General features: G+C 43.7%; 1 protein-coding gene across 2 annotated transcripts in view; it reads left to right on the top strand.

Annotated features, from left to right (window-relative positions):
• Positions 1-24401, top strand: part of LOC139629056 (ephrin type-B receptor 1-B) — a 152292-nt gene that overhangs the window by 30986 nt on the left and 96905 nt on the right. For both annotated transcript variants that reach the window (XM_071491404.1, XM_071491405.1), the window contains exon 2: positions 16485-16549. In XM_071491404.1, the coding sequence (XP_071347505.1) occupies positions 16485-16549 (65 nt within the window). The remainder of the gene's footprint in view (positions 1-16484; positions 16550-24401) is intronic.

Raw genomic sequence — 24401 nt, 5'->3', positions numbered from 1 at the left:
CAGAAGACCTGCCCATGTTAGCGTGTGTTTGTATATTGCTATGCATGTCTACATTTGACTGAGTCAGCAAAGGTCAATGTGGTTCGTGGCCTCCTGAGGAGAAAGCATTTAAACGGGTCTCCCTACAGCTGTGCCAGCTGTCTGTTTCCAGTCCAAACAGCTCTGTTGGCTAAGCCCTTGTTGCCACATCATAGCCCCCCGTCTTTTGGCAACACACTAACTGTTAAAAGCTTACCATTGTTTGCGTGTGCTGACTCTTATGAGTTATTACTAGTACTTTTTACAGGCAAGGGGTTCTTTTTTTTGCCCTAAATGGCCTTGGAAGTGATAGCTGACATTTTCTTTCACTTCCATTATCCCAGGTGTCAAATGGGGTATGTTATTGTGAAGTGATAGTTACACAGAAGCAGATTATAAATCAAATTCCACACCTTGGATTTTCCTGATTAGCATATTTGTAATAGCAATAAGCCATGCATCAGTAGTAGAGGATATTTTCAAGGATTTGTGGCTTATAAATCACACAGAAGAAATACCCAATTTTGTGGATTTCTGCAGATTATCTTTGTGCAGATAAAGTGGAAATTGAGGGATAAATAAGAATAGGAAAAAAAAAAGAAGCATCAAGGCGTGCTGGCACTGGCTCATCACAGTCAATTAGCTATGTGAGGCATCTCGTGGAGATATTTCACTTCGGATAATGCCTCCTCTGTCATCAACCTGTGTGTGTGCATAGAGGCATGTGTCTCTGCTTGGTATTCTTTTGCGTGCGGGCATGAATATCTGTGGTTACGTGTGTGTGTGGGTTTCCTGTGCGCACACCTGCCAAAATACCTTCATATAGCCCTCCTTGTGAGAAGGGGCAGACTGGAGTGCTTGTTTTCCCACTCACAGTGGGTGTGTATTTCTTTATCTCCTTTGCCTGTCGTGTTGACTGATGGGTAATATGCTAAATGGGGCCTGTGTTTACCTCACCTGTGCCACTGGCAGGCCTCTGTGTGTGCCGGGCTGTGACAGGGAGCACTAATAATGCTTTAACTGCTCTGTCAAACTTCAATCACATTGACACAAGCTCTGGTGTAGCGCACTGTCCTGTTGGCAGAGGTGCTGTCACCGGACAGATGTAAGTGAATTGTGTCCCAGTGGATACGTGGCAAATGTTGACTACGCGCTGGAGGTCAGGTAAATGGGCTGTGCAGGGGAAAGCACAGAGTACAGATGTGCATTTGTGTGAGTGCATTTGTATGTAATCATGTGTCTATGTATGCAAATGCTCAATCTGTGTTTGCACTTGTCCATGTGTGTATGTGCATTTATGTGCACTTGTGTGTGTGTGTGTACGTGTGTGTGTGAGTAGATTTTTTTTCTTTTTTTTGCATTTATATGTGTGTATCTGTTGCAGGGTTAGTGGAGCAGTGAGGCCTTGCAGTGAGTCTCTCTACAGGAGTGTGTGATTTACGAGCCGAGTGTGAGCACTTCTCCCATCCTCCTGCATAATGTCCCCATTAGAGACAGCAGACACTGTGGCTCTGTTCGTCATTTAGCCTCAGCCACCAGCACACCTGGGGAGAGAGAGAGAGAGAGAGAGAGAGGGTGGAGGGGTGGGGGTGGGCAGACACAGAGGCAAGGGACAGAGAGTAGGAAAGGAGGAATAAAGAAAGAGGAGATAGCGCAGTGCATTATCTTGCCATCAATTACCGCCCTATGCCTTTACAGAGGACGTGACCAACTGCATCTGTGTATAGCAGAGCGGGAAAAAAAAAAGCAAAGAGAAAAAGCAGAATGGGGATGCAAAAATCTGGAGGAAAAAAGCAGTGTTATGACTCATGCTGTACCCCAGCTAGCCACAGCCACCACAGCAGTAGCCATATGTCTTGCCAAAGATAGCGAATTGCCTGCCCCATTCCTTCATCTCCTCTGGCTCTCCTTACTGTTTTTTTTTTTTTTTTGTCTACCTATGTTCTGTACCTGTGTTTGTTTTGGTCTGTCAGCCTCATTATGTGGAGCGAGCTGTCAGGGGACACACAGGCTAACAACACCCCTGGGGAGGAGAAAAGAGGAGTAGTAGTGTGTGAAAACTCTCTGGGAGTCATTCCAACACCCATCTACATTAGTAACTGCACAACCGCAGATAACAAACACTTCATGAAATGGTAGTCATATTTGCTCAGCATACACTTAAGCCTGAGCAAAAGCATTTTGTGTAATGTTCTGCCTATACTGGCAAACATTTGGAGAATTGCCTTTCATAATAGTGTGTGAAGACTTTGTTCCTACCACCGTCACACACAGTGTTTCGTGCTTTATCTTATTTCTACAACGGCTGTACGTGTTAAGCTTATGACCAAAGATATGTAGACTTAGTTTCCTCGCTAACAACATCTACAAAAACAGTCTGGTATCGCCTCGACGCATTAGTGTTGTTTGTCCGAGCCACCGTGGGAAAAGTGTTTTTGTTTGAATACACGATTGAATTCTAAAACGTATGATCTAGCTATTGTTGTTTGTGGTTGCTAACACAATATGGAGAAAATGAACAATAATTATGGCACCAGACTGAAAACATTTTCGATTCAACACCACAGGTGGAAAATTCGAGGATAAATCATGGAAAAATCATCAAGGCAACTGCTGAGGCTCCAGAAATGAAGGGAACAGCATTAATCCTACAGCAGATTAGGCTCTGTGTCATATTTCAATTAATTTGAATGTATTATGTTAGGTCTCATTCTTTCACACTTGATTTTTGTGAAGAAGCCCTGTCAAAGCCCTGGAATAACTGAGTCATTGGTCAAAGACAGGAATCTACCTTTGGTATTTGTCTCTGATTGAAGTGGTACGCTTCGCTCAGATCTTGTGCCACAGAATTGTTGGGCTGAGTGTTAATATTTTTTTCGGGAATGACACACAGCCTTTCTGCTCTACTTAACATTCGTGATGAAACCTCCCTAGACTCTTTTTCTGTGCCTGTGTGTCTCTGGCCTCTAACACAACGCAGGTTGATGGCAGAGGTGACTGGAGATGACAGTCATCCTTGCACCTCTGGATCAATATACTGCTGCTTGTGCATTCAGCTTTTTTCCTCCACGTTTCAGTTTCCAATTAACATGGGGAAGTGAAAACTCCACAGGACGGACGGATGCATCAGCCTGACAGCACTGCCTTTGTTTGTAACGTTGATCCTCTAAATGTTTTTAGCACAGAGAAGTACAGTAAATTCCACCCTTGCCCTCCATGCAGCTTCAAACTATTGTGAAGTATTATATACACTTTCTCCTACACACACAACACATCCAAAGGTGCACTTATTCCCTCCAACACAAACACTGCTGCCATTTCATCTAAAATACACCAGGTCCTGAAGGGGTGCTGTTCTCTCCAAACACCTGCAAAACACTTGTGTCTCCCATCAGAGCCGTTTACACCACCAGCAGAAACACACCCACACACCCACAATGGACAGACACCTGCATCTCTTCTGACCCGGTGACATAAAACTGGAGAAATAATTCAGCAGCACGGAGCAGCTTTTCCAGCTGTGCAAGCTGCTAGTGTTTCCTGTATTTACATGTGCATGTGTGGATATGTGTTTCTCAGAGTGCAAAGTGAGCACACGAGCGAGTGTTTTGCTGCCACTGCTTCTTACGTGTGAAGTAAAGGAACAGCTTGAAGTGGGTCGGTGGCACTACATATTTAACGAGGCGTCTCAGCTCTTTAGCTGCGCTGCTGTAGCGCAGCGAGCAGAGTGTCGCACTCTGACTCCCGGAGCACAGCTCGTATCACGCCAGCAAACAGCCTCATCTGGCGGGGCTGCCGAGGAAAGCGCTGCCTGGAAACTGTCTGCTTCCCCGTGGCAGGCAGATCTTTAACTGAGAGGGTAACCACAGGCTGTCTCACTGAGTCTCGAAGCTCATCCTCTGATCCACCCATGTTGCCTCTGTAACATTAGCAATCAACAGAGGGCTCGCAAGATCCGATATGGCAGGATAAAAAAAGAAAAAATGTTAGTGGTGTTAGAGGATGTTGCCTAAAAGATGACATCTAGTACTGGCATGGCTACTATTGAGAGAGCTGAAAGAGCCAGGGGGATGGCTGATGTTTGCACTCCCCACTAGTGTCAGTGGACAGCTGTGACATTTGGGGCTGCATTCTGGGCCAAAGCTCAAGTGCCCGCACGTCCTGGATGCCAAATCAGATGAGGTCAGATACAATGTGTGTATGTATTTGAGTGTGTATTTGTGTGGGTGGGTGGCACTAGATCAAAATTACCCACATCCCGCCTGTGGCGAAACAGACTAAATGTAATGTGTGTGAAATGACATTTGCTGCCCCAGAAGAGTTCAGTGTCTCACTGAGTCACGGCTTTGCATGCAGAGTGGCCCGGGGAGAGAAGAGTGAGGAGACAGCGCTGAGAGATGGATGAAGAAAACAAATAACTCATTAAAAAGGGGAAACAAAAGTAAAGAGTGGGCAGGTTGATGGTGAAATAAAACCGGTAACATCAAATGGGAGGAACATAAAACACAAATTCCTCCTGGGAGCTAAAAGAATCAGCCTTTTCCTCTTTTACAGTCTCCACTCCCCATCTTGAAAGCATGGAGTGGGCAAGCAATGTTTTCCACCGCACGAAGAGAGACCTGCAGACAAATATGCTCAAAAAGGTCTATTTCACTCAAACTCCCCAGAGGTAAAAATTATCTCTCTTTTCCTTCCTCTTTCTCTCCTTCTCACTTGGTATGGATTCTCATTGGAGAAACTCACCCGGCTCTGTCAGCCTCATGTTATAAGGTCAAGATCCTCTGCTGAAAGTTTTTCTTTTAGCCTCAGGACTATTTTCTATCTCTTATTCCCCCACTGCTGAATGCAGACTCCAGCAAAACCCTTGAGGAAAAACAAAGTCCATCTCCAAAAATATATAGACTTCCCCGGGCATGTGAGCATATGCCGCAAGGTGGAGGTGGATTTAGTGTTTGCTTTTAACGGAAAGCACCGTGTTTGCTTGGAGGAAGTGGAGAGGCCACTGGATTTTTTTATGGAGATAGATAGCAAGGAAGAAAGGGCAGAATAAGAGGTGATCTCAACCTGAGCGTGTCTACAATTGCAATCGCCAATGCTTTAGTCAGACTCGGGATGTATTTGGTGTGTGCGTGTGTGTGAGATTGTGTGTGTGCGTGCGCGAACGTGTGTGTGTATTTGCTGGAGCTGCACTAACGAGATCCCAGAAGAACACCTCACTCGCGGTTAAGGGAGTGAGATCACACCGCGCGTATCCTCTCATTCACACCGGCTTAGCCAGCACTGTCCCCGTGGTGAGGAGCACACAGCTGGGGAATACCAAACTGAGGCATCAATTACCTGGATCTCACTCGCATTGGTCAAGGGAGAACACGGCTAAATTGAATAACACTTTCCCAACTGCATGTTGGCATATGAGCTTTCTCACACATGACACACACACACACACACACACACACACACACTCTTACACTCACGGAAAACAATCAGCGATCCATCCCAGTGGCATCCTCTCCCGGCTGGGTACAGTAACCACTGCCTACCGCTAAGACTCCCTCTCAGTGAGAGAAAGAAGTGCATCATATGATTGACTCACTCACACCTCCATATGACTGTTAAATCGTCTTATATGCACAGTCAATTCAGGCTTAGTGCCTTTCCCGAGCCCCATGGGCACGGGCGATAATTTGACTTTTATTGAAATTCAGCTCCAGTGGGTTCAAGGTGGTTGAAGGTCGTTCTTTTACTGCCACAGATGAGACGGAGGGAGATCACGGCATCAAACCCTCAAGGCTCAATCTCTCTCTGACTCTCTCCCGCACTCTTTTGTCTGTTTTCCTCTCCGCCAATAGGGGAATTATTCAGGAGGCACAAGTCAATTTTGTAGTGCATCCAAACATTGTTAACAATAGCGTTTAATGAGATTGGATATAGCTGGCTGGTGTTTGCCTCTCCCCCTTGAACACAGTCTTCTTTATTACTTTTCAGTGGTACATTGCCTTATTCTTGGGGAGAAACTAGCAGTGACAGAGGTGAATAAGTATTAACTTATTCTCCTGGGGATTAAAGGGCAGGCTGTAGTCATTTTCTTCATTCGTATTTTCTTTTTAGGAGAGGTTTGCCACTTTGCTCAGACAAGTTTTGAGTCAGACTCTGAGTGGGAGTGATAGCAGGAGCAGCTGGGCTCTGCTGTGTTTAATGGGTGTTGTGAGCATGCATATATCGTGTCTCTCTGCTCATGCACATGTAAGTGTGTGCATGGGTGACTCTCTTTCAATCCTCTATACATTTCCTTTTCCTGCGGATAGCGTGATGTTGCCCTGCCCGTGTTAAGGTGAGACAGTTTTGTTTCGGTGTTTCACTGCTCATAAATATTGCAAGTGCCACAAAAGAGCAGAGCGTGTCTTTGTACATTCAGGTGGCAGGACAGGAACAGGGTCGGGTGGTTTCTAAGAAATGATGACTCCTTGTGTTGGGCTAAGGTTAGATCCATTTCTGGATAAGATAACACAGGGCGCTGCCACATGATGCCCTCTCCATCGCAGTGTCTCCACGATTACTCCTTCCATATCTGATTCAGTATCTCTCTTCCCGTGAACTGCACCCGTCTTCTCTCTCTCTCTCTCTCTCACCCTCCATTTTCTCTTTTTGTTTATCTCTTTTATCTCTCTCGGTTTCTCTCTGCCCTCTGCACTGGTTCCACATATTACGGGACGGTTATCTCAGTTCAAGTGTGTGACAGAAAAGGACAGCCACTTCTGTCTGTTTCATAGCCCGCATGACCCCCAGTTGTTATAAAATGCAACCAGGCGAGTCAAACTGGGATGCCGTCAAAGACACTATGCACATATTTGACATTATTGATTGCTTCATTTATCTCCCTCTCTTGTTTTTACTTAATTTTCTGGTTTGCCCCCCCCCCCCCCCACACACACTCCAGCAGCATGCACATGCTGATACACACACACACAGACAGAACCTTGCTAATGAGAATCCTTACAATCTTAATTAGGTAATTGAGTGACTTTATTTTGTTCACTCAGCACTATCTTGGTCGGCTTGAAAAACAGTGATGCTTTAACTCACCCCAGATAGCCCATTAGCTGTGGTTTATACAGCTAAATGTCAGCTTCACACAGTCCCAGTGTGACCTGGACACGGTTCTTCTCCATCAGTCTTCTCGTCGTGTCTCTAGCCAGCAGAAGTGATGACAGGGCCGAGTCAGGACTAACCTCCAGCTTGCATATGTGAAGTTTAGAAATGTCAATGCTATAGTGGATAGACATTCATTGTAAAGCCTCTCTCTCTATGGGAAAAGGTTAAATTACATTGCCGTTTTCCTCATGCTATAGCTCTCCAACATAAACACAGACTTTGGTACTCAACGCGTCATTCTCCTATTCTCCAGTTTGGGAGCAGGAGAGTGTTTCTTGGCGCAGTTTTTGTGCTGTAAAGTGATATTCCTCTGGCCTTCATGGTTCACGTCGGCCGTTCCATACTTGTGCTTTGGGGCAGTGATCGAGGGGTTCTCTTAGCTGTGTCGTTAAAGTGATCACATTTCGCTTTTAACGTTTTTTTATGGGAAAGAAAGGAGAGTATGTAGGTAGGAACATGAGTCGCAAAGAGAATAAATGACAGCGGGTGGGTGTGGCTGCGTGATTGGGAAGTCAGCCAGAGCCTTGTTCCACAGCCAGTGAACCATTGGGGAGTAGTCTCCCTCGCTCTAAATGCTGTTTTCTGAGGTGAGGAGCCTGATAAGAGTTGTAATTACCTCATTTTACTGCAGCAAATTGCCAGGTTTCTTAAAAGCAGACAGGCTGGCTGAGGTAATATCAGCAGTAATGAGTATTGTGATGGTTGTGGGATGGTAGCGCTGCTTCCATCTGGGTTATTGCTTGGTCACGCTGCTGTTCTGCTGCTACAGTAAACCTCAGCAGATCCTGGGCTCATTTGTGAGGCAAAATGGTTTAATATTCTCTGCACTACATGTCTGACAGCTTATAATGTATGTATGTAAGCATTAATCTTGCATAGTAATATAACGCAGACACATTTGTGAAATACACATTTTTCTCAGTCGTCATTTGTTACATTAAAAAAGCAATTATTTGAATATCCAAAACAGATGTACAAAAAATGTATGTTTGTAAAATCTGACTGGGAGCTGCTTGTCAGTGGGTTTGTGTGTCATAATTCATGCACTTGTGTCTATATATGAATGCAAACATGCCATGTTGTGCATTTTGCAAAGGATGGTGGTAAGCACTATCTTCACTGTAGGAGAGTGGGGGACAGCAACAGTAATTCTGGCTTAAATGACGATCTACTAAAGGGATGGCAGAATTCCCAAAGCGCTGTCATCACTGCCAAACTCGCTCCAAAAATCTACATGGAGGGAGATCATGTTTCTGCTGTGTGTGTCAGGAGCAGAGAGGAAAAGAAACCTTTGAAATGGCATATCTTTTGTCAGAATGCTGAACACTGAGTTTCATAATTTAACCTCTTCATGGAAATGTTAGTATCCGCCTGTTTGGCCTGAAACTGATACTCGGGCTGTGTTATGAAATATTCTTGGGATTTGCTCAGTTTACATTGATCTGTCCATCCATTATGTAGTTTAGCTATTACCCATGTTTGCTCAGCGTTCTTATTTTGTGTAGAAGAGGAGAATCAGGAGGTATCATTATCAGGCGTGACAACATGTGGCTGGTATTGTTTTCACCTCTTCAGTCTGTGGCCCTGTTCAGATTACCATGCACTCTCAGTGGACAGCTCTAAGTACGTCAGTTCACACCTGACATTGGGATGCATCTCTACAAGTCTCGAGTGAACGCTTGTGATTGGATCTCACTTTCCCGCTGTATATGCAAATAAATATGTATGCCTTGTTGTTTTTAGCCAATCTGACGATGACAGACAGGTCAATTGTCAATGAGTTTCAGAGAGAGAGAGAGAGAGAGGGAGAAATAGAGAGCAAGAGGGTGAGGCACGGAGGGGTTGAATGAATCATTGCAGCTGTCTGTGAAATATGGTTTTAGCCATTTCAAATAATAGAGTATTTTTGTGTCATTATTAAACAGTGTCTGGACTTATTACACTGTGGCAGAGGACGTTAGTTGAAAGGCAGTCCTTAAAGGATGCATGTGCATTCACACTGCTAAAAGAATGTGGCCACATGTGGCCCAGACCAACTTCAAATGTGGTCTGAGTGATAGGATCTCAAATACCTCCTCAATGCTTCTTGTGTGTGTGTGTGTGTTTGTGTGTGTGTCATCATGGCAAAATGTGTACCTGGAGGCATCCACAGACAGTTTTGAGTACTGTGACCTAAGTTTATATGTCTACGGACAGATTTTGTCGCAATGGCGTCACAACTGTGGGAGATAACATCACGTAACTCAGTGTGTATTTGAGATCAAAATGAATTCTACATTTGAAGGTGGGTGTGGTCCGACCCATGAATACTCTTGTAATAATGTAGTACTGAGTACTGATAGGTTGGAACCTGTGGGCGTTGTGGCTGATGTGACCCCATCACAAGATGGTCTTTTGCACTTACACTGAAATTAATTAGGTTCTTTGTTTTAATAGACCCATCGGTTGGGACTAATTCTTGGTTAGATTCTTCCCCTTTGTCATTGGTAATAGGTAGAATATAGAGGAGCACATGTTTCTTCACATGTAAATTTTGTCAATGCTTGTCTAATGCATCAGCTTAATAAACACAGTGGCAGTTCCAACTGAGCACAGACTTACAAAGCTGAACATACAGACATTTACATATCCATGCCCTCACACTATAAAGCATATACATACATAAATATTTATTTCTGTGTTAGTTGTGACTGTATAGCTAAACGATTTTCCATTTGCAAGCTTTAGAAGAAGAAATATGAGGAAAATATTCCAGCCGCAGAGATCAAGTTTTGTTTTGTGATGTGGAGGACGAGTCGTTTCTTTATAATGAACACAGGGGCAAAGGGTCATACCAGAGAGCCCCGTCTAAAGCCTGGAGGTCCTCAGCTTAGTCTTGCCTTCTAGGCTGATGCTTGTAAGGTGTATATGGTGCATGTGTGTGTGTGTGTGTGTGTGTGTGTGTTTTTTTTGTTTTTTTTTGAGTGCTCCGCCTTCCAATCCTGCATCAAGCTTATGCACGAACCCCCTGTAGCCTGTCATTAACTGGAGGCAGAGAGAAAGAAAGATAAGGGGAAGAAATGGATGTGAGAAGATAAAAAAAGATGCAGGGGGGGAAGTGAAGAAGATTAAAGACAGTGGTAAATGGAGAGTGAAGAAATGCACAGAGAAGAGGAGGAGAAAGGATGCGCTGGGAGTAAGGGAAAAGGGGAACGAGGGAGAGGAGAGATGGATGAGAGGGAGAGGAAAGAGGGAAGCAGAAGAAGGTGGAGGTAAAGAGAAAGCGAGAGGGATGGGTGGGTGGTTGGGTGGTGGGGTTATGATGAATTAAAGATGACACTCTCTGGCAGCCTGGTTTCTAAAGATCACTCTGTCTGCTAATGTAATGTTAATGAATGCAAATGATGTGCCCAACCTCTCTCCCCTGACCAGGGGAAGGAAGAGGAGAGAGGGAGGAAAGAACGAGAGCAAAAGAAAAAGAGGGAGAAGGAGAGAGGGAGAGGTGTGAAGTGGGGGCTTATGTTGCCTATTAATGTGCTGTTCTCTCTTTTTGTGTCGTGTTTTAGTGTCACGCCGGCAGCTGATTGAGTGATTGACCACTAAGATATGATTAGATGCATGAGTGTGTTGTCAACAGCCTGTGGGTGTGCATTGACTATGTACCTGTCTGTGTTGGCCCACCCTGCCTCAGGGGTTTGGGGAGTGGGGTGTGGAGGTTATTATTGTGTTTTCCTGCTTCCCTTCCACAACAACTCTTATTACAAACCGGTAATAGTGAAGAAGGAGAGTGTAGCTGTTCACCAAGTGCCGCAAGGTTGAATCTTAAGTTTTATGCGACGTGGCAGCCCAGATGTGTGAGGCCACGAGAATGTCACCTTGCTGTGATGATAAGATAATTTCATCAGGTTCTGCAGATACTGCATGTTAATTTTCCTCTCTTGTGAAGGCGTTCTTCATAACATCTGCTGCTAATCTCACTTTGGCTGCCGTGGCTCCCCTCCTCTGTACCTCCTCTCATCTCTCTCAGCTTCCTCTTTTTGTCTCTGATACTGACCTGGTCTTCTTTCATGCTGAAAATTTTTATTTTCACTCAGCCAGAGTCAGTGACGGCAATAAATAGACCACCGTTAATATTCATTTAATTCTGTCTGTGGCTCAGCGATGCGGGACTTGTGTATCCCATCACTCTGCACTAATGTCTCATAGGATGGCAGATTATTTTCTGTTCAATTTTCAAATCAGCCACATTGTCACTTCTGTCTTCAGGGAGACATATCGGTAACATATTTCTTTTGATGTATTTCTGTTGACTGTTCTGTATCTTCTATTTAAAGCAAAAAAAAAAAAAAACCCTCAGTATGAGTGACATAACTTAAGCGTGGCACACATTTGTAAAGTCTCACATCTGCGTTTGCAAGGATTGTCTACTCTGTAGAACACCGTTATTCAATCAAAGATATTACCTCTTTCATATTCTTCTTGTGCTGAAACAGCGCTGTGCCATCAACCCAGTCGCAGTTTTCGAATCAGCTCAGTTCTCTCGACCATGCTGGACTTGGGTTGGTCCTACCTTCCAGTCCAGTAAACATCTCTTTTTTGTGATTTCCCATGGCGCTCTGTGTGAAATTTCTACACGATTTGTTCAGAAAATACTTCACTCTGTCAGAAATGTTTGTGTTTTATTTTATTTTTTTATTCATAAATCCCCCAAGTGGACAACTGATTAGTTTGGGAGAAGCAACAGCTTTCACTCTTGTTTGTCACTTTGTTTTCAGCCTCGTATAAAGATGCCAGGCTCAGCAGGCCACCATGGGGCTTCATCATTGTTAAGTGCTCATTTCAATCCCGCTGATTTTTCCTCTTGGTTTTTCATCTCTGTCTTTCTCTCTGTCTGCCATTCCCTTCAATCTCTCTCTCTCCCTCTTTGTCCTCCCATCTTGATTTCATTTCTGAGAAAAGATAAACCCCTCTTAAATAATGTCGTTCAAGGCCCTCGGATCTTATTTCAGTTTGTTGGTACGATCACAAAGACAAGGCCCTCTCAGCCCAGCATCCAGCATCTGGACATGATTGTCTCATTGAATTACAAAGTGCACCAGCATCCTTGAACAGGGGGACACAGACGAGGGGGGTGGGGGTTAAAGGATAGATGAATGGAAAAGATGTGTTATGGGATGGGAAGGAAAAGCCGGAGAGAATTGTCAGCCGTATTGACTAAGGAGCCAGGGAGCTTCAGAGAGGCGCTTCAGCACATGTACTATCGACCAGCAGCCATACAATCATACAGATATGGCCACAAAGGGCTAAATTACACAGACATGTTGCCATCCTGACTTGCAAACTGCAGAATTAAAGTCATACATGAAGGCTCGAAAAAAGGTTAAGACAATAGGCAATCCATTCCTGTTTTCCTCTCTTCCCTCAACTCTCTTTCTAGCTTTTGCCCAAGTGCTAGCAAGATGTAATCATGCGTGTGTATGTGATGTATCATGCGACCGTGTGCTGACGTGTAATTGTGTGAAGAGGTCTGCCTTATCGATCTGTAACGCAGGGCCCCATCAATGTTTAATGCAGTCTCTCTTGCTCTTTCATTTCTCTCCTTCCCTTTCCCTGTCCCTCTCTCTCTATCTGTGGAAACAGCCTACCATTTGGTATTGATCGATCACTTGCTGCTAATGAGAAGGAGCTGTGCTTTCTGGGATTGGAAGCTGTAGGCCCCTCGGTTGAGCCTTGGTTTTGGCTTGGCTTGCGACTTCTGGGTTTTGACAAGCATGCTGGCAGTGTATCAGCTTGAGTGAGCCTTACACAATGACCTAACCCATATCCGCTGTATGATTTAGAGTAACTAATATTCTACAATGTAGTCACAGTACATCCTCCGGCCTTGCGGCTCTTTGAATCCATTTAAGGCAGGCTACCCTGACACCTACAAGCTATTGTTTTCCAATAGATTTATGAGCCATGGTTACATAGTCAACATTAAGCTCTCTATGTTAATAATTTTCCCACAGACTGAACCACTTCTGAACCTGGCTGTGTTTAATTTATTGGAGCTCACAGGTGGAGCTGACATAGCAGAATATGAATGCTGGAGAAAACACTCTGGGCTAGCCTCCAAACATGAGGGACAACAGCTAGCTGTTGTCTTTCCTTGTCTTCCAAATGACTTGGTGAAAAGTAACAGACAGAGAGGGTAATAGGATGTGTGGTCAGACATAACTGCAATCAGATTTAGGGAGCCAGGGAAAAGGAGGACTAATTGTTTTTATGAGAGTTTTATGGTCTAAGCTGAGGAGTAACCCCGCGTTAAACTACTGGAAATAAGTGTCCAAGCTGCTGCTGCTTCAAATGAAAATTTACAATTACAGCATCATTTTTTTGTCCAAGCAAATTGTTATGTGTATGAATCTGTGGAAATACCTATTAAACAGAGAAATATTTGATCCCAATAGATATAATATTAATTTATATAATTATCTGAAAGATGTTCTTTTAAGAAATGGACCACCAGCAATTTGTTCAGTTTTTCTTTGATTTGATTTAAAAGAAAGAAGAAAAAAACCCAACATATATTTGATTAATTCCCCTGAAACCTAACAGTTTTGTTAGCTTAGGTCATATGATGATTTTTCAGCAATAAACCAAAATGTGCCTCTTGTAATTTTGAAAGAGTCTGCTTTTATAATTAATGTGGGTAGCGCATTTTAAAGTGAAACTCTTCAAATCCACTTAGGATGATGAGTAGTCCACATAACAGCTCATTTAAAACTCGCACACAGACACGTCCACAGGGCATATTTTCCAAATCCCCTGTGCCAGTGGACAGGTGTGTGAGGTATTGCGTGAAGGCCGTGTGAGCCCCACCTTGTTGCTAATAACCACTTAGCATACTCCATTTACTCATCTGCTACTCTGATATTTTGCTAATGGTAGACATTAGGCCACGTGACCCAGCTCATCCACTCCTCCCATGGGTCTTTTCTGACCTTTTTTGTCTCCTGTCTTCACCATCTTGCACCCCCCCCTCCCCTCCCCTCCTCCTTTCCTTTTAACAGGAAATGGAAAATGGCCTACCAAGTGCCTGTGTGATTTGACTGAAGCTTTTGTGATTTCCCCTGAGAAAGGGTTGGCAGTCCCCACAACACTGGTTGGCGCTGAGGGCTGTTTCATGCTCCTATCTCCCCAGCTGACAGCAAGTCGCACAGGCAGGCAGGCAGGCAGGCAGGCAGGCAGGCAGGCAGGCAGGCAGGCAGGAAGGCAGGCTGAAGCTGGCTGGCTGGCTGGCTGTGGAAAACTAGACAAGGCAAGGGTGATCTTAGGCAAATTGAAATACTCTGATAGAAGCCAGGTGTGAACAAGGCTGTCACTGTAGGTGTACACAGAAAATTGCTCTGAGTTGGCTGGTGAATGAGAATGTGCGTGTGTAGCATGTGTCCTTGTGTGTGCGTGTCTTAAAGTGTATACGTGTGAGTGCTTGTGTATGACACTGAATTACCAAGCCTAATTGGTTTCATGTCTGAGGACAGATTCTCCCTGTAAGTGGAGACTGAGAATGAAAGGCCTCTCTCCTTCTCCTACCAGTGGCTTGTCACTCTTTTTTTTTTTTTTTTTTTTGCTTTTTTACATATAATTTTTTTTTTTTTACCAAGACCACTTGAATTTCCGATGATAGGCTTCGAGTGCTCCATCATTTGGAATGATTTCTAAATCACTGCAAGTTTAGCAAGATTCCAAATAAGCGACAGCTGCGGGTCTGTGCTTTTCCTGTGAAGGAGCAGGTAAAGGGAGGGGGGTGGGGGGGTGTTGAGGGCTGAAACCTTTCCTAGAATGAGGACAGTGTTGTGAGATTTCTCCCTCATCAACAACACATGTGGGCGTCGCCAGCCAACCGTTTGCTTTGACGGTGGATGATGTCCAAACCATAGACACAGCAGCTGCAGCTCCTCTGATAATTCCCACACACCCTGCTTATCTAATACAGATCATCACCCAGACTCACCATACCCCACTTCTGTCTCCCACTTTTTAAATCTGTTTGGTCACAACAAATACAACTGCGGGCATGCTGTGGCAGTGGACATCAGCAGGCAAAATATGCCCTGGTTCACTCTCAATATGATGGAAGGTTTAGGCCAGACAATGAGCTGTCTGTTACAGGTAAAATTATGAATCTATCAGGCCAATATTTCACCCAGTTTATCACTCTATAAATCCATGTGTGTGTGTGGGAGGGAGAGAGAGAAGCAGGAAGGACTGGTGGTTTGTGATAACTGTCATACTTCTCTCTCCTTTCCTGGAGCTATATCAAGTTTCCAGATTTCAGTGTGCCAACCAGGCAGATATTAATCAAAACAGGGATGACAAACTTCTTGGGTGAGCTGCCAGACATATTTGTCTACAGTGTGTCACTGAGGATTAGTAAGAGGGGAGAGGGCGAGAGAGAATGGGTAATCTTTGTGTGCTTATATTTCATAGATATGGTGCCAGATATGGCAGCTCGGTTAGTACAAGTCCAAAGTGAGATAGATAAATTTAAATCCTTTCCTTTTCAGTGGCAGGATTCTCTTTTTTAACTTTCTCTTGTCTCATTTTTGTTTGTAACATACAGTCATCTAAGGTACATCTTGAGATTTTTTACAAATGTTCAGAAAGTTAGAGAGAAGCAGATATCTTTCATTAAAGCTCACACATACACCTTGGTCCTAGTGTCCTGGAAATGTATGTATTTTCACAAATGTGGAGAAGAATGGAAGCAAAAAGCACAGAGGCCATACTTGTTTTCAGGGAATGTCCCCGCTAGGAGTAAACAATCTGGAGCGGCTTAGCCTTGGAAGGGCTCCCTCTGCATTTGTGCTGCCACTTTCTTTGCTTAAACAATGTGACAAAGTTCAGCACTCGCACACAACCACATGCAAAGTCATTCAGTGTTTCTCATGTGCACACAAACAGACACAAAAATATCCACTCATTTTTCCACAAATGACTGCATATCGTGCAAATACATGCACACAAACAAAGGCAGGATGCACATACTGTAGTTTCATGCTCACACTGAGAGGACACAATACAAAGCTCAGCATTTAACAGCATGACAGAGGCTCTCAGACATCCCTTCCAGTGCCAAGGCTTTGTTTCCATGTCTCTTGTCTTAACAGAAGTCTAGCAGAGATGGATGAAACGCAGTGAAGGATTCGTCTCCTTTCTGTTATTCCATGATAGTGTCAAGTGATCACTGGGGCTTGAATGTGGTTCAGCTCTGTGGAATTATGCCCAAAATAGCTTCCTTTGAGGCTAACCACTGTCTTTTCCTCTCTCTACCCCTTTCTTTGCCACAGAGACCGTGATGGACACTCGGGTGGCCACAGCTGAACTGGGCTGGACAGCATATCCTAATTCTGGGGTAAGTCGGTCCTTGCCAACACACACACCTACTGAGTAAAAACAGTTTCAGAAGTTTGTCTTCAAACTCTCTCTGTTGGGAGGAAGATGGCGTGGTATGGATGATGCGCATCATGAAACACAGTGCACGTACAGATCTACAGCCAGACAGATAAATAGGCAGGAAGGCACGCAGGACGGGAGCATAGATTTAAGTATTGCTCAATGTAGCTCCTATTATGGGTATTATTTTCTCTCTGTCCCCGCTCATAATGACTTAATGATATAATGGGTCCAAGTAAGCCCCAGAACACAGTACCTAAGTCCCTGTAAATGGAGGCTGGGAGGGGGGGGGTTGTACCATAGACATAATAATACTGTAATGATACATTTATGCAGGGAAGTGGAGGTATTAGGGTGAAATGGGGGAGGAGGAGCTAAGAGGATGGAAACGCTCAGGGCTTTTTCAGATTTTAAGGGAACTATTTTCAACTTTCAGGTACTTTCATGCACATGAAAGGAGTGGAAATGGAATAAAGTGCCAAGTCATCAGAATAGGAACAGTGTTTTTCTTCTTTTTTTCTTTGCAGTATCAGAAGTATGATTGCCCTATTACATTAATGGACCTAAAGAGAATTTTAAGACCTTGTTCTCGGTGGTGTAATTCAATAATTCAATGAAAAGCTCCATAGCCCAACACTGATAGCATTGGATCTGATAGGAGCCATCCAGGGTTGACAATGACTGTTTCCTGCATTTTCTGGGTCTTTGGGTCTTTATGAGGCATTTTACACACATGTAAAGTGAGCATTTACTGCTCTTGAACAGAGCTTTTGCTCTGGTTGAACACTGCATTTTTGAGCACTAACTAAAACAGTCTGGAACCTGGAGACTACAGTCATTTTAACAGGATCCCAAGCTTGGACCTTGTTCAGTATGATCTTCTATTGCTGGCATAAATAAAAATGAATGTTAAAATGCAGCATATAAGACAAGTTTGTCTTAACAGGAAAACATTGGTCATTTGTCCAAAAACTAATTGTCAGTTTGACTCAAAAACTAATATTACACACTTTGGCATGTTCATTTTACAGTTTGTGCCTTTCACCCTGGGTGTTGTGACACACGATGTTTTTTTTGTTTTTGTTTTTTTTTTAAAGGATGAGTTGGATAAACACGTGACAACATTTCATCACACTTACATAATATGCAAAGATGACCATGATTTTTTGCATGGACCAACCTCACATTGCCACATTTTTTGTTTCTCTGAGAAGAGCAATTATCCAGTAAGACCTACTGAGTAGAGACATCTACTGTGCTGTTTCTATCCAAGGCTGCTCAGTTCAGCAAGCCTCCAGGCACACAGAGCCTCTTGTCTGTGTTGAGCATAGTTTTCTAAGCTACTCCTGTTGTAGCAGTTCAGGCAGCCGTGCTGCAGGGAGAATACGCTCACACCGCTCACTGGTGGAACTTACCCTGTTACACAGCTGCCTTGACCTTAGTGGTGGAGTGTGTGCTTGATTTTGCAGAAATCCACACTCACACACAAGTAAAAAATATCACATACAACACAAAATTCAGCATTTTTATTTTAAATGGATTCCTGTTGCGCGAGAGCCAAAGATATAATTATGTCAAACCTGGTCAGTCTCTTGAGGGCTGCAGGTGCACCAACATGCAGTTGATTAGGAAATCCAGTATTTAATAAAAAAAACAGAAACATTCAACATGGGTATAATGAACATATTCTACATCATTTACAAGCTGAGTTGAAGGTAAACTTAAAAAAAAATCAATTGTGTAACCATTCCACTGTAGCCTAAGAGAGCACTTTGACTTGTATGACATGCTGATTTTAATAATGATGTATAGTTACAGTGCCTTGAAAAAGTATTCATGCCCCTTGAACTTTTTCACATTTTGCCACCTTACAACCACAAACTTAAATATTTTTTTATTGAGATTTTATTTGATAAACCAACACAAAGTAGCACATAATTGTAAATTGGAACGGAAATGCTACATGGTTTTAAAAATTTTAAGCAAATAAAAATCTGAAAAATGTGGTGTGCATATGTATTCAGCCCCCCTGCGTCAATACTTTGTAGAGCCACCTTTCACTGCAATTACAGCTGCGAGCCTTTTGGGGTATGTCTCTACCAGCTTTGCACATCTAGACACTGAAATCTTTGCCCATTCTTCTTTGCAAAATCGCTCAAGCTCAACCAGATTGGCTGGAGAGCGTCTGTGAACAGCGATTTCCAAGTCTTGCCACAGATGCTCAATGGGATTTAGGTCTGGACTTTGACTGGGCCACCTTTGATTTTAACCATTCCATTGTAGCTCTGGCTTTATGTTTAGGGTCATTGTCTTGCTGGAAGATGAATCTCCTTCCCAGTCTCAAGTCTTTTGCAGCCTCCAACAGGTTTTCTTCCAGGATTGCCCTGTATTTAGCTCCATCCATCTTCCCATCAACTCTGACCAGCTTCCCTGTCCCTGCTGAAGAAAAGCACCCCCATAGCATGATGTTGCCACCACCATGTTTCACAGTGGGGATGGTGTGTTCAGGGTGATGAGCAGTGTCAGTTTTCCGCCAAACATAGCGCTTTGCATTTAGGCCAAAAAGTTCAACTTTGGTCTCATCTGACCAAAGCACCTTCTTCCACATGTTTGTGGTGACCCCTACATAGCTTGTGGCAAACTGCAAACGGGACTTCTTATGCCTTTCTTTCAATAATGGCTTTCTTCTTGCCACTCTTCCATGAAGGCCAGATTCGTGAAGTGCACGACTTATAGTTGTCCTGTGGACAGATTCTCCCACCTGAGCTGTGGATTTCTGCAGCTCCTCCAAAGTGACCATGGGCCTCTTGGCTGCTTCTCCGACCATGTCTTGGTAGGTTTGCAGTTGTGCCATACTTTTTCCATTTTTGGATGATGGATTGAACGGTGCTCCTTGAGATGTTCAAAGCTTGGGATATTTTTTTATAACCTAACCCCGCTTTAAACTTCTCCACAACTTTATCCCTGACCTGTCTGGTGAGTTCCTTGGTCTTCATGATGCTGTTGTTCACTAGTGTTCTCTAACAAACCACTGAGGCCTTCACAGAACAGGTGTATTTACACTGAGAGTAAATTACACACAGGTGGACTCTATTTACTAATTAGGTGACTTCTGAAGGCAATTGATTGCACTGGATTGTATTTACATTGTATTTGTATTCATCAGAGTACAGGGGGCTGAATACATATGCACACCACACTTTTCAGATTTATATTTGCTTAAACTTTTGAAAACCATATCTCATTTTCATTCCACTTCACAATTATGTGCTACTTTGTGTTGGTTTATCACATAAAATCTCAACAAAATACATTAAAGTTTGTGACTGTAAGGTCACAAAATGTGAAAAAATTCAAGGGGTATGAATACTTTTTCAAGGCACTGTATGTGTATAGTCAGTGGGGAAGTGGTTCAATTGCTTCCCTTTGTGAACCTGATAACTGCCTCTTGGACACACACAACCAGAGAAAAGGCACACACACACACACTAGTGTTGTCCTGCGCTATTCGATACATCTCATTAATTTCCTTTCGTAACACCTCCTTCAAGAGTTCGTAAGAAGTGTATACATGTGTGTCTGGGTGTGTGTGTTTGTGTTTGGCTGACCTGAAGGGTTAATTTTGAAGGATTGCAGAGGCAGTGTTATTAGTTCCAGTGGTGTAAACATGAGGACATATCAGGGTTAGCCACATTAATGTATAATGGAGCAGCAGCATGTGAATGCACACTCTACATTAGCATCTGCTCGAGTGCTCAGAAGGCAAACAGATGTGTACAGCAAACAATAGTACAATATGCTTTCATAATGCATGTTTCTGCCTTTGCTTTTGTCTATTGTTTCATTTCAGTTGGATATATTCCTTCTTTCTCTCTGTGAACTTCACCCTCTCATCATTTTTTCTCTGTTTCTGCCTCACCTCTATCCTTATGAGTCAGTCCTCTCTCTCTTGTCTTACACAATCACACTAAAGTACATTTATATGCGATTATAAATAAATTGATTGTCCTCCTCTTTCTTCAGTCTTTCTTCATCAATCTTCTTAGTGATACATTTGATAAATCTTTATCAGGTTGAGCCATTAAAAGCTAAATCAGTTAACAAAACTAGATTTATGTTGAAGAAAAAAACAATTTCATCTTCATGTATATGCTTAACAGGCTTTCTAAAGATGTTCACATCCATGACAAAAAACCCCAAACACTGTGGCAGCAATGAAGTGGAGTGGAAAAAAATAAGACTGGCACTGAAGCTACTCATCCCTGTAATCAAAACGATTTAATCCATGTTTGAACCTTAACTAAAGCTTAAAGCAAATAAAAAGTTGTATAATTTAGTTTCAGTGATGGTGAACTCTATGTTTTGTGTAGAAAACCAAAACCTACAAGTGCACAATAATCAAAAACTCAAAAGTACATCCAAGACAGAGTGTTAACAGTGGAATAATCTTGACTCCCCACAATTCATGTTCATGTAATTAGTATTGAAAACCACAAGTGATTTGAAACATCATCATGTCTGAAGATATATTTCTTAATAAAAGAAAGCGCCAGCCAGGATGCTTGTTGTTGGAGCCTCATCCAAGTGCACCATGCAGACCACTGACTTGATTGGGGCTGGGGGTTAGGGTCAGCCTTGGAGCCTGCCCCAGATCTGCTTTCCATACAGGTGTCGTAAGTGTGAATGGATCAGGTCTGTCCTCATAGAACTGGCCACAGGAAGCCCATGTGAAACAGGTCTTCCTAATGCCATCCTGGTGGGTTAGGGGACCCTAGCCTGCAGGCTGTCTACCAGGGTTGCAGCCTGGTAGATGGTTAAGGAGCAAATGTTCAATCTCAGCACAGTCTGAAGCCAGTGTATCAACCTTAGCTGCCAAACTATCCACTTTCTTGACCTTTTTCCTAGGTGGAGCACCTTTAGGTGGGGAGCGACTCTGCCTGCTCCACCGTCGGCAACAGTCGATGCTGTTTATTGCTGTAGATACAGTCTACAGCAATAAAAAGAAAAGAAGTTTTACCCACAAGCGTAACCACTTACCGGGGAGTCGTCGCTCTTTTCTCAAAACTAACAAGCGAAGGCAACAACCACTAATGGGAAATTAAACAGCCAGCACCACTACTTCAGTGCAAGCTCACTGCTTACTGCAAGAAGACCCAAAAACATGCTCCTCTTGAAAGAGTAACATATTTTTAGCTAACAAAGGAAGAACCTTTGCTACCTTGCCAATCTAGATTCAAAGCTGGAAAAAGCCTATCTGTAACATTAGGCACCAAGAGTAAAACCCTGGCCTGACAGCTGGGAGCCAAACAATCCACTTTCTTGCTTCTAACAGTAGCCCTTACTGGACAAAACTGTAGCTCCAGTCATGCAGTTGCAGGGCTCCTAACGGAAAGTTAGCTGGACGTCTTGTCCCTATCTCTGACAAACCTCTGTTTTAACTTTTCTGAACAGGAGGAGGTGACCAAAACGGGCTACGTTCTCATGAGAAAAAATAGTTGGTAATCAAGTCAGCTGTAAAAAAAATAAAAGATAAAAAATAAAGATAAAAATACTGGCAGCCTGACAAAAGGTGCTCGGTGGACACACACGTTATGGAATTCTACGCCTCGAGGCTTAGAGAAAAGAAACAGGAGTTTCTTTATCTTAACTTTTTCTGCATCATTCTTGAATGATTTGGATAAAAGGGGAACCAGAAACAATTGCTTTCATTTGGGGAGGGGGCAGATGGGATTAGGGGAGTGTGGAGTGAGGGAAACAGGAAAGGGATGAGAGTGAGAGATGAGAGGGAAGAAAAATGAAGTAGTGATGGTGGAGGGGCTGGAGGGGGTTGCAGGATCAGGAAGGGGGGCAGGGAGGGATTAGAAGAAACCGGAGGGAGAGAGTTTAAAAGATCAATTGTGTGTGGCAAAAAAAAAAAAAAAAACCTGCCCTGTATCCCAGAAACATTCAGCTGTGGGTGTGCGTGTGGACAACAGCTTGGGTTAACTCATGTGACTCTCGTAGGTCACAGACAAAGTTTAGGCTTTGGGGTGAGGGCCTTGGGGGAAGGGGGTGTTGTGGGGGTTATGGGGGTCAGCTGGGTGGCGGTGGCTGTGCTGACAGAGGCTGTGGGTGCTGTCAAGCATGGAGAAACAGGGAGGGTTGGTGTGGCTGTAAGAGGCTTGGGGCAGAGAGGGATAAAGAGTAGGCCAAGTGAGCAGAGAGAGGGGTGTGGGGGATAAATGCTGGGGGAGACCTCGGACAAGAGACGGCATGGGGAGTGAGACAGGAGCCGAGAGATAAAGAGGAGATTTTGGAGAAATCCCTCCGTTCTTTTGTTGCAGGTGCATGAAAAAGGATGGAGACAGAATGGATCTCACCCTGTTTGTTTGTTTGTATTTACGCTCGCATGTACTTCCACATGCGGGCTTGTGTGTGCTCAGGCATAAATTGAAGTGCCTGAGTGTACTGTTGCATTTCTGCACCTGCATGTGGGAGTGTGTGTGCTACTGCAGGTGCTGATAGAGGAGAGGGGGTTTGGGGCGTGCCCTACCCTTGCTCCCCCACTGCCTCCTGTGCTAAGCTCCTGTGGGCCTTAACTGGACAGGTGTCAGCATACACTCAGCGATTCCTAAAGAGCACAGATAGATCCATGACGGCCATCTCACCATCTGCTGACCAGACTCAATACACCTCAATTATTCATGCCCTGACAGACAGACAGGCAGCGACTCAACAGGCATAAGGGAACAGGGGAGGATGAAAAAGTAAATTGAGGAAGGCGAAAAAAGAGCAAAAGATAGAGAGGGAGGAGAAAGGGGGGTTGATTGAATGTAGATAATAAGAGTCGGAGAGCAATGGAGAGGAAAAAAGATGGAGGATGAGTGAGAAGGAGTGAGGAAGAGAGAGAGAGAGGGGGTGTGAGGAGGTGAACTCTGAACCGGCAGAGCCCGAGCTGAGATGGAATGAGAGGAGAAAAACGCCAGTGAGTCATGCTGGCTGCGCTTCAGTGGCCAGGTGAGAAGAGTGCCTTCATTACATGCGCATAAACACACACACACACACACACACACACACGCATACAAACTGATGCAGCACATGCACATGGTCACACATTCGGAAATATAAGCCCTTTACGAACTCTTCAGGAATGAGTTACGGTGTGGAAAAAGAAACGTGGAATGTATTCACAGACCTGTCTCATTTTACCTCCAAGGTTATTGAGTGTGACTTAGGTGTATAGCCGGCAGCTGAATTTGTTCTGAGCTCAGACACAGACATCTCAGCTCGGCATGATGAGTAGAATGGTAATACATTGAATCACTCAGATCACGACGCATCCTTGGCTTTCAGTCTGTGTGTGTTTGTGCGTGTGTGGCTCTGTGTTTGGGTGTCTGTTCCTGTATCTGCTTTATCAGGCTTTGCTCTTCTGTGGAAACCGCTCCCATATCATGTTTTAGCTCTAAACATTTGTTTGTAGGTAAGATTTCATTTACATTCCAAATCTCATTTGCGAAAGAGACACGGCCAAGAAAGCAGCATCCACATGTGGTTACAGACAGAGCAGAATATTAAAGGATGTGCAGAATATAGTTACAAGCTAAATCAGGCTGGTTTGAAATTGTGTGCCACTTTTTTCTTAACTTTTTTTTTTAACTTTTCCCCTTTGAAATGAAATAACATGTGGCTACCTCAATTTTTAATTTCCTTCCTGTGGATTTTCCCACAATAGCTCAGATGTAAAAATTCTCTTGGATGTATTAGGAACCAAGGACATTTTTTTTCATCAAAGAATAAATAAAAGAACAAAATGATAGAACTAGGGCAAAAAA

Source organism: Trachinotus anak, unplaced genomic scaffold (assembly GCF_046630095.1).
Source record: "Trachinotus anak isolate AG129_WGS33_773 ecotype Australia unplaced genomic scaffold, CSIRO_AGI_Tana_v1 ptg000012l, whole genome shotgun sequence".
Lineage (NCBI taxonomy): Eukaryota > Metazoa > Chordata > Actinopteri > Carangiformes > Carangidae > Trachinotus > Trachinotus anak.
The sequence above is the reverse complement of the archived record's forward strand: the minus strand, read 5'-3'. Positions and strand labels throughout refer to the sequence as shown.